Source organism: Rosa chinensis, chromosome 1 (genome assembly GCF_002994745.2).
Source record: "Rosa chinensis cultivar Old Blush chromosome 1, RchiOBHm-V2, whole genome shotgun sequence".
NCBI classification, from domain to species: domain Eukaryota; kingdom Viridiplantae; phylum Streptophyta; class Magnoliopsida; order Rosales; family Rosaceae; genus Rosa; species Rosa chinensis.
Window position 1 is genome coordinate 8,603,736 of NC_037088.1, and position 11,295 is coordinate 8,615,030.

Sequence of the window (11,295 nt, forward strand, 5' to 3'; positions counted from 1 at the left end):
GGCGAATGCAGTTACAAATTACTACATTGATTTTGCTAATTATCTTGATTTTGCTAATTACTATATTGCTGTTGATTTATTAAGTTTTTTTTAATGTAAAAAGGATGTTACGAGAAATTTTGTTCAGGAAACCAAATTTACTGTTCTTGATAATAGTATAGATTATGGCCTTACAAAATATGTATATGTATAATGTATATATTTATGGAAGTACTTAGTTGTTAGCGTACCACAATTGCGTGCTCGGCGTGTGTGAATAGGTAGAATAGATTGCCTGCAAGGCGAGGTGTTTGGTATTTGGTATAGGCTACTCAGAGCATAAGTGTCTTATTGGAGTAGTCTTTGTACTATTTCTTAATCTATGAACGGAGCATACTATTGGTATGTCTCAATTTGATCAAAAAAAAAAAAAAAATACAGATGTAGACTAGCTCAGTATAAGGATAGACTAACTCCATGCATGTCTACCCATGTACTGAGCTAGTCTACCTCTGTATTGAACCTAGTCTACTTGATATATCGGTACATTAATGTACTGTAGACGATCCCTATATTTATACTGTGGATAAAATTTAGAAAGAAAAAATATTTCTAGCACACGGATTTGATAAAACGTTTATAAACACAGACACTGGTCTTAGAAGTAACTAGATTGAACTTGCAACAGCTCTAGTTGGGCCAGTAATTTTGCAGTTGCTGATTTCAATCTGGAGTCACCCTGCTGGGCTAGATCAATGAGCACCACCTGGGCAGATTCCCCATACTTGTCTCTGTGTTCCTCAACTTCAAATATCTTCTCCAATATCCACAGTGCTTTCTCTTGAGCCTTGATGCTCCCTGATTCCAGGACTTTTAAGATCGCCGGAATGCCTGACTTTTTGGCTATGTAATTGCTTCCGCTTTCCCAAATTTCATCATGCAAGAGAGTTGCAAGAGCACCGAGCACAGCTTCATCTGCTTCCCTCTCCTTACCTTCCAATATTTGGATCATAGGAGAGATGGCACCTGCCTTGACTAAACAAAATGTGCTTTTCACCACGCAGTGGCCTCCATGAACTTCACAAATTGCATCTGCAGAAGGAGGAACACACGACCACCTTAATGCCCTCAACTTCTTTAGAGATGATGAATTCTGCGATAATTGAGCTAGTGAAGTTGCAGCCCTGCACTTGGCAACCGATGATCCACTGGAGAGTGACTTTACAAGCAAAGGAATCACCCCATGTTCTGCTGAATACAGCTGTAATTTCTTATCAGAGGGATTTGTGAACCGGATAAACACCCCCGTGATGCTTTCTACCAACCAGCAAGTTGTTTCTGTTGAAATTTCGGATTTTGAAGTCATTAAGGATACCAAAATGGGCAACAAATTAGCTCGCTTTAACATATCTGTAACCTTTTTATCACTGATGGGAAGATGGCCAAGTATGCCAACTGCAGCAGCTTTTTCACTGTCCAATGTTGAGGACAAGATAATATTGATAAGGATTTTGATATAGGTTTCTCCTAGTTGGTCTGTCAGCTCTTCTGGCAAATCTTTAGAGAGAGTGTAAAGCAGATTCAAGGCACTGCTCCTGATTTTAATGTTAGTTTCCATCAGGAAAGGTAGGAGAAGCTGAAATGCACCGTTTTCCTTCATTTTTCTTCTAACTCTGGATGCTCTAGAATGGGAGGCAATGCTGTTAAGTGCTTGCAAGAGGTGATTTTGGATTACCGGACTGGAAAGATTTAAGAGTGAAAGCATCTGCTGAGCCACATCGTGGTTAACCAGAACAGATTCCGATTGAGCAATCCTTGCAAGAATTGCCGATGCAGGCTCCCGAAGTGTCATGAGCACAGATGTTACAGAGAAGAGTAGCTGCAGTAGAGATGCTACAATGCCTGAACTGATCAGCCGTTGGATGTTTTCTGTCAGGTTAGACAGATTTTGCAAGGCACTTAAAGCAGATAACTTGGCTTCGAGCTTCCCTGTGCTAAACATTCTGACAAGAGGTTCAATTGCACCATCCTCTCCAAGGGATGCTCTGCTTTGATCAGTGAGCTCCATCCTTGAGAGTGCCGTCGCCATCAGGATCTTACTCATGTCAGAACCTGCATACAAAGGCATGGTATGTATGAATTATCAACTGTTCTGGAATTCAAAAGATTCTAATATAGTCAAATGTCTCATTGACCAAAGACAAGTGATCTATATCTGCTGAGCCCCTTGGTTATGTGCTAAATAGCTCAGCTGTATGATAACCTATGAACCTGTAAAGTACTGAATCTGTTGGTTCAGCTTTAATTGGTACGTATTGCTAGATGCTAAAAATATAAACCCAAGGCCAAATGCAAGGGGGATCATCACTGACTGAAGTTATGCATGAAAGCAATACTAAGATCCTTTACCTATGATAAGCTACAAATTAATTCAAATAACAGAAGGATCACTCATTTTCCAATGTTATGGTTTTGATAATTAGCTATGGTTACACAATTTTGCTATTAAATAATATTAGAAAGCTCATACATAATCATGAAAAACACATTCATAACACAAAAGAGATGCAAAAGTGAGAGCTAGGAAGCTGTGATTCACCTTCTTTGAGGTACTGCACTAGTGGCTTGAAGTAACCAGCTTCTGCCATATGAAGTGCGTTTTGCGTGTTACTAGACAATGCTTTTAACAACTTCCCAGCATGATGTGAAGCAACAGCATCATCCCCATTTAGCAAGGCAACCAACATAACAATACACCCTTGAATACGGCCAAGACGGCGCCTGACTGCCTGAAGACCTGAAAGATCCAGCAACAGCCCTACAGCTTCTCTCCTTTCCTCTTCATCTCGTACCAAAACTTTCACAAGCGCAGACAAAAGCCCAACATCTGCCATCATCTCCTGCACACTACTTTACAATGTAAGATAGCCAATCCACATTAAAAATCCTATAACCAAGATTGATGTGAAGAAAAGAAAGATTACCTTGTTATCAGCATTATCTGAAGCAATGGTTCTCAATAACTGAACTATACTCAACCGATTGTCTGAATTACTTGAACCTAACCGATTAAACAGAATCGGAATAACACCCTCATCATTAATCCATTCACTGCTAACCCTTTTATCACCAATCAATTCATTCAATTCCAAAAGAGCATACTTTAGCTGTTCATCATCACCACACTTCAATTGCAAAGCAACATCATCAATACCAAAACAAACCCTTTTAACCTCTTGTATTTCCTCTTCAATTTCCAACTCACTCACAACCCCAGAATCATAACTAGTACTTGGAAATGAACTCATATCAAACCTGGTACTCATCAAATCCTTGTGCAATGCCCCAATCTTGTCCTTCAAGTCTGTGGACACTTCTAGACTAGCCAAGAGCACTAGGCCTAATGACCTCCCAAGATCATGAACCACTTCCTCAACTTGTTTAGTAAATGATTTGGTCTCAGGTTTTTTCACTAAAACCTCGGCTCGCTTAAGCTCTAACCCAAGAGACTCCACAGCTTTCTTCAATGGTGGGTGGTCCTTAAACTTAATGTTGTCCCTTAAATCATCAAGAATCGGGTCAAACTTCCCAACTAGGATTTCAACTTCATCAAGCACCTCTCTTTGGGTTTCAGAATTTTGAGCCAGAGAAATGACCTCATGAACCAACCCTTTTAGCTCTGACACTGTTTCTGTAAAACCCAATTCCTCCATATGTTTCATTGTCAAGAAAGACAGAAGCTTATGAAACCAAGAACAGAGATGTATGTGTATATATATATATATTCAAGAACAGAAGAGAGAAGAAACAAGGAAACTGTTGGGCAAAACCAAAGTTATTGCATCATATGTGAAATCAAAAGGCCAAACCCAAAGAGAAAGCAAAAGACTTCAAAAATATAGACTGATATATTCATTCTTAGCCGTCTTGAAGAGAAAAGAATTAAACAAGTGAAACAAAAGAAGGGTTGGATTGTACTTGGACGTTTGCAGTTTGGATTTTGGTGAAGGAGGTACCAAAAGGGTCAGTGTCTGTCTGCTTTGACTCGGTAAATTATTATCACTACTTGCAAGAAGAAAATATCTTCCTCTTCTTCTTCGTCTTCCATTGAAGGAGTCAAAGAATGGCCATTATTTCTCTGTCTACACAAGCTTTTTGGTTCCATTCTATGTCTGTTTTCCATTTGCTTGCTTTGGTAGTTTGGATGTCTTTTTTAATGGTTTCAGTCTGCCGGAGGTTTTTATATTAAGTCTGGGTCAACTGCGCATGTCTGTCTGCATTTATTTCCGAGTATTCAATGGTAATGATCCAAGGATCAAGTTGTTGAAGAATTTTGGGGGACTCCAAGTGAGTTACTTTTGGTTTGATTGCCTTTAATACATTCTAGAAGGTGTGCTACGGGAAAGCTTCGATGCATTATTGTGATCTCACCGAGTCATTGTGACCTCGGTGCATTTTTCATATACTATTGCAATTTGGATGGTTGTATCTTTTTTTTTTTTAATCTTGCAAGACTTTAAAATGGTTTGGTCATTGAGATCATGAATTAATAATAGTTTCTTTGTCGTGGTTATAGAAGTTCACATTCCATTCTCTCAGGTAAGACGCTCTACATCTCATATTCGCGTTGGTTTGATTATCAACGGTCTACATTCAAAACCCACCTCGTACTTTGATGACTGACTCTAGCTTTGAAGTCTTGTATGCGTAACCTTGGAATCAGTGGTGGAGTCTCCTTTAACCCTTATCAGCACTTCGAGCACGTAATGATCTACTCAATCTCTTGATCATTTTCGGATATAAATATGGGTTTCACAAAAGCAGCCGGGGTGGATCTCACAGTTATGTTGGACCGGCCCGTGTTATGCATACTAGTTTTTTTATCTTTATATTTGCGCGAGAAATTTTATTCACACATTGCTAAATGATAGATACACATCTCTTGCTTAATACACAATCTATTAACTTTTTTATTTTAATATTTTACTAGAAATATAACCCCAAACTTCCTAAATTATCCTCATTCACAATACACAATATATTTTCATTAAATACATGTCCTTTTTTTTTTTGCTGAAATAAATTGAAATAAATAGCTGGTAAGAGACTACCTTTTTTTTCTTATATAAGAAAGACTACCTATTGCATTGCTGCAGTTGGAAAAAAAAAAAAAAAAAAACAAGACCCAGAGAATAGCATATTACACTAGAAGACTCAACATCAATTCCTCAATGGCTCAATATGAGAGTTTCGGTAAATCACATGGTCATCACTAAAGTTAATACAATGGCACCCAAAGAATGTTTTAATTGCATTTCACTTGTTGGGTTGAACATACTCAAATGCCAATGGGGAATTGCTTGTCATTGAGAACTAGACCAAGATAATATTCATATGCCAATTGTTGAGATTTGTGAACTACTGATGATGAAATTGGAGCGAAACAAAACAATACATCACAAGAGTTCTTGAGGAATTTTTCAACAGTTTTCATTTGCTCTTGTTTGTCCATATCATTTGGATAGTTAATACATTTTTGAAACTAGATTGATAAGAAGGCTCGATTCCATGCATGCTAAATTATTGAGAATCAAATTCATGATATCCATCTGAGGTAGACTTGGAAAAAAAAAAAACTACATATATTTCTTAATTCCAACTATGTTTCTTTATTGTTAATATAAATATCTCTTTTAGTAATTTAATTTACCCATAAAATGTGATGTTGGGGGTGTGAAAAAAGGAATGTGTATTTAGTATTTAGAGGTGTGTGAATAAAATTTCTCTATGTGAATAGACTCACAAAGGCTGGTAAAAAAAAAAACAAAGAGGTCGTTAATTTTGATTTATCTTTTTATCTACTTGCTTTTAGATTTGGAAATTTGAAATTAATACAGTTATCAATCTTAGATTTGACGTTATATATCCTATACTTTTCTTATTACTCACGTCTCTCTTCTATAATTATCTATTTATTTATTTATTTTTAATTATTTATTTTATTTATTTCTATAATAACTTTCATATTTAATTATTTCAATTAACTCAATAAGAGTAATTAAGGGAGTTTGGTGAAGCTTTTTGAGAACTTGGCTTAGTAGTAGAGATATATTTGTTAATGATATAGGAGTGAAGTGTAATTCCAATCCTAATACAGGAGTCGAACACAACAACAATCCTATATTCCTATCAGAAGCCAACAAACAACGCCTGCCGTCTACACCAACATTATCACAACAGTCCGGTGCTACAAAGTGGAATTCTGAATATAAAGTAGAGTACACCAAGCCAAGACAAAAAGGAACCTCTACACGAAGACAAATGTCATGTGTACCGTTGTAAATCACACCACAAACTCAACCATGATATGTATATTCTTTATCCTTTAAGATGAGCCAACTTTATGTTATTAATTAACCAAAAATAAGGTTAGATAAAAAATTCATATTCTATAATAACAAGGAGGCGGATCAACAGCCCCCTAGTTTTTAGTTAATTAACTTTTGGATTAATAACTTTTGGATTAAATACTTGTTACTCCCTATACTTTTCACTAAAAAAACAGTTCAGTCTCTCACATTTTAAATTAACAATTTAGTATTTATTCTCTCTAATTCTCACACAATAAGTCCCAAAATGACCATTATACCCCTCACTTCCTTTTTTTTTTTTTTTTTTCATTTTTTCTCTCTTTTTTTTTTTTTTTTTTTTTTTCCTGCCTCTCTCTCTCTCTCTCTCTCTCCAAATTCATCTCTGACCTCGAGTTCATCCACATTGACGGCGACCCGTTTTCTGGTTAGGGTTTAGAGTTGATCGGACCCCCCACCTCTCTGACCTAAAATATCCGATGACATAGCTCAAAAACAGTGACATAAAACGCACTTACTTAAACAAAGATAACAGAGAACTCAAAAACTGTCACAAATGAAATGGCAGCAAATTGTATCATGATCGGCGAATAGGGTTATGATCGAGCTGAAGAAGTAAAGCAATTCGATGACTCCAAGCTCGGAGTTAAAGGCCTTGTCGATTCGGGTCTCTCCTCCATTCCCCAAATCTTTATCCACCCACCCATAATATCACACCAATTCCAGCCCACGACCCAACCCGACGCCGAATCAACCCCCACCATCAACCTCTCCGACCTCCACTCTGATCGTCGCTCCGCCATCGTTGACCCATTTAATTTTAACCACCACACAGTGTTAGATTTGAACAATTCAAGATCCAAGCGGGTTCAGACAACACCGGACACAACAAACGATCTCCCTGCCGCCTCCTTGCTCTTCACGACGTTGTTCAGGAAGTCGGTGTGGAGAAACTCAACCAGACGACCAGAGTGAGAGGCCCACTGGGCGGAGGAGATATTGAGGTTGAGAGAGAGATCTCCTCTGGTCAACGGCGTCAGGAAGTTGGTCTTGACCTTGTTGCCGCGGAGAGACCTGGAGGGGCCGTCGTAGGCGAGAGCTGCTCCTTCGGCGTGTCAAATGTGCCACACCCTCGTCTTCTTCCACAGTCCAACCCATAGATTTGTTTTTCTTTCTTTGATTTGTACTAATTGAATTGAGATGATGAATTTGACGTTTTGATGAATCTGATGATGAATTGAATACCCAAAATACGAATTAGGGGTTTTGTTTAGAGAGAGAGAGAGAGAGGCAGGAAAAATAAAAATAAAAAAGAGAGAAAAATAAATAAATAATATAAAAAAAGAAAGTGAGGGGTATAATGGTCATTTTGGGACCTGTTGTGCGAGAATTAGAGAGAATAAAAACTAAATTGTTTAATTTAAAATGTGAGAGACTGAACTGTTTTTCGGTGCAAAGTACAGAGAGTAACAAGTATTTAATCCTTAACTTTTTTTTCTCATTCTCCTTCAAATTCATTTAGCGCAGATAACTTAAAAACACTAAATTTATATTCATTTGTTGCAACAAAAATAATATATTAAGAAAATAAAATTGAAAAAGAACTTTCATTTTGGTAAACTTGCAACTTGATCAGTACCTAATTAAGGAGTAAAATCAACAAACCAAGAATTTTGTTCTAACCTCTAAACAATTTAAAATGAGTTTTTCAATTGATACCCTGCAATAAGTGAAGTTAGAGGAAAAGTCACACAGTAGAGCCTTAAGGTTTTGAGCAAAGCGCGGCAGCAAAGACTTTCTGATTGCCATATGTTTTCTGGCACCAGCAAGCTTTGTTGGGGGTCATGGGAACGCTAGGCGTAAGTTCAGCATTGCGTGGTGGTGAAGGAGATCAGAACGTTTTCCGGCTTGGTTTGATCGTTGGTCTATAGCACATGGATTGAGGTTGAGGCGCGTGTGATCGGCATCAGAGATCGAGGTCGAGTGCGTGGGAATACATATCGATTTTGGATCTCTTGCTTGCTATGTTACTCAAGTTGATTTCATGGTGGTACGATGAAGACTTCTGGTCGCTAGTAGGCATACTCGGGTGGGTATTGACAGGGAGTTAATGACATGATAATGTTCCGGAAAGACCGACCGCCAAGGAAGGTTTCTTGCCACTGTCACTTATTACTTAGTGGATTGGGATGGCCTAACCTAAGAATTGCACATTCTCAGGCTTTTAGCTCGGTATAAGGTGTTAAAATGCCTATCTGTTCAGATCATTTTATTGGAGTTTATAACTATCTTGAATGGCGAGCGCACCTTAAGTGGTTTATGGATGAGGAGTAACTCCTGTTTGTTTGTTAAGAAGTGGATTTTTGTTGGTACAACAATTGCGTGAGTGGCCTATTAGCCAAACTCATGATTTTGCCTAAAAGACACAGAGTTTGTTCTTTGTACTATAATTTGCTGTTATAGAAGCTCAAAATAAACTTATAAAAGGTTTGCATTTACTTGATAGAGTTCGGATTCTTGTCTATTTCATGTTCAAGAGACTCTAGCCCTTGCTAATGACTATTAATTGGATCTAACAAAATTAATATCCTTTTCAAAGATGAGTGCATTAAAGAAGATACTAATTAAATAGATAATCTTGATTGATTTGATATTCCAAATCGGGTTGTGTCTGTAGTAAATGAAGGATTGAGAAAAAAAGGAAAAAGTATAAGCATATGCTTTTGTGTTCTAAAGTATGCATTTATAAAAAAAATTATTATTTAATCTCAACCATTAATTGTTATCTAATACAATGGTTCAGAATTAGAGTATAATTTTAAACTATAAATTATGTGGCTATTGATCTACCCTCAACATAGTATCCAATTTATTTTAGGCAAAACTAATACAACTCATACAAAAGCCCTTTATTTTTTTATTTTGGATTAAATATTGTTTACTCTCTATACTTATAGGGTTTCATCGTTTCAGTCCCTGACCTTCGAATTTCACCTAAAAAGTCCCTGAACTCTCAATTTCCTACCAATTGGTCCATGCAGTCAAAATTTTCTGTTAAAGTTGCTGAAAATGTCTATTATGCGCTCACTTACTTTTTTTTTTTTTAAATTTATTTTACTCTCTTTTGTTTCTTTTTTTCATTTCACCTCTTGAAGGTCTGTGGATTGGAACCATCTTGATGAGGAGATGAAAAGAAGGAGGCCAGAGAGCCAGAAGAAGAAGAGGTAAAAAGAAAAAAAAAAAAAAAAAGAGGAAGAGAAATATATATATATATATATATATTTTTTAAAGTAATTGAGGGTATAATAGACTTTTTAGGGGAAGATAACGGAGTTTTTGACGGATGCTTGACGACAGGGACCAATTGGGAGGAAATTGGGAGTTCAGAGACTTTTTAGATGAAATTCGAAGGTCATGGACTGAAACGATGAAACCCTACAAGTATAGGGAGTAAGTAGTATTTAACCCTTTTATTTTTCATATTTTCTACAAAGCTATTTATTTAAGGATAATAATTTTTTTAAAGTATATAAGCGAGGGGGTGCTCAGGGAGAGATGACACTAGTACTAACCCTAAGTGCCGCCTTGTGTGACACCTCCACCACCGTGATTGCATCAGAAGCAAAACTCTCAGATCATGATTCCTGGCAACGTCCTGGTATGGAATTGTCGGGGAATAGTTAACACTAAAACACAGAGAGCCTTGATCAACTTAGTTCAAGCCAAAAAGTCAATGCTTATTTTCTTGTGTGAAACCCTAGCGAAACAAAATCTTATTGATTTGCTCACAAGCAGATTAAGTTTTAAGGGTAATATCTATTTTGAACATCAAGATGGCATGGTTGCAGTGGATCTAGAAGCTTGAAAATGACAACCACTACAAGATGTATGCAGATACAAATGTAGAAGATAATGAAGTTAAAGCCAGGATGGATGACAACTCTCTTATCCTAGGCCACAATTCTGACACAGATGAAACGAAGTACAAGGACCCAAACATGAACAAGAACATATAGTACAAAAAACAAAACAAAAATTTACTATATACTAAACGTGAGTGCACTGTTCCTGACTGTTTATAAGGGACTGAAAGGACGGTTTCGTCCTCACTTTATCTTTTTTTTACGCCTCTGCCATTGGTGTCTGAAGCCATGTCGGTTTTGGCGCTGTGTCTTTACTCTTTAGGAAATAGAAGACGTTTAGAAAAACAGGGAGAAGAAGAGCGATTGGTGTTGATTTGAAACTTTTTCTTGCTGTGTTCTTTCTTTGGTTTGATTAAGGTATGTGGAGATTTTCCTTTGGTTTCTGGTTAGATTAACCTTTGTGGTTTGGCCATTTTCTTTTGCTTTTCCTTTTTGTTAGCTGGGTTGTTGGTCTTGAATTGTTATGGGTTTTTACATTTTAGGGCTTTTGTTTATCTTTGGATTTGGGATTTCGGTGATTGATTGGAAAGGTTTCAAGGTTTGTTTCTGATGTTTGGTAATTTGACAATTTTCATTAGATGGTGGCTTGCTTGATTTCATAGATATATATTTTGTCATGTTCTGTTCAATCAGATTGGTTGGTATTGACTGGTTTGTTTCTGATAGATTTTCGATTCGACCCTGTTACTCCAAAATCTTATTTGTTTTAGAATTGAACTATCTGTTTGTATGAAATCAATCTGTATTTGATGTTTGCTTTGATGTTTGATTTTGGGTTCAAATGGATTATAAAATAAGGTTCAATTATTTGGGATCCTTCTTTTCTTCTGGTTTCAATTGATATGATCATCGCTTTTCTTAAAAAGATTGTGGGAACTGATCATCAGCAAATCACATGGCAGAGCTAATAGTTTTTTTTTTTGCTTCTATGGTTATCGTTTCAGAACCATATTTAGCGGATGATTCTGAGTAAGTGGGGATTAGTAACAAAAGGGTGTGCCCTTGACCCTATATATAATATATTC

At 36.8% G+C, this 11,295-nt stretch overlaps 1 protein-coding gene across 1 annotated transcript; it reads right to left on the minus strand.

The window, feature by feature from the left end:
• Positions 1-576: 576 nt before the first annotated feature.
• LOC112194564 (U-box domain-containing protein 24) lies at positions 577-4,189 on the minus strand. The gene is made up of 3 exons (XM_024334787.2): positions 2,964-4,189; positions 2,579-2,879; positions 577-2,091 (listed from the first exon to the last, which is right to left on the minus strand). Exons 1-3 carry the CDS (start codon positions 3,699-3,701, stop codon positions 638-640), a joined length of 2,493 nt encoding a protein of 830 aa, XP_024190555.1. The 5' UTR covers positions 3,702-4,189; the 3' UTR covers positions 577-637.
• Between the last annotated feature and the right edge of the window lie 7,106 nt (positions 4,190-11,295).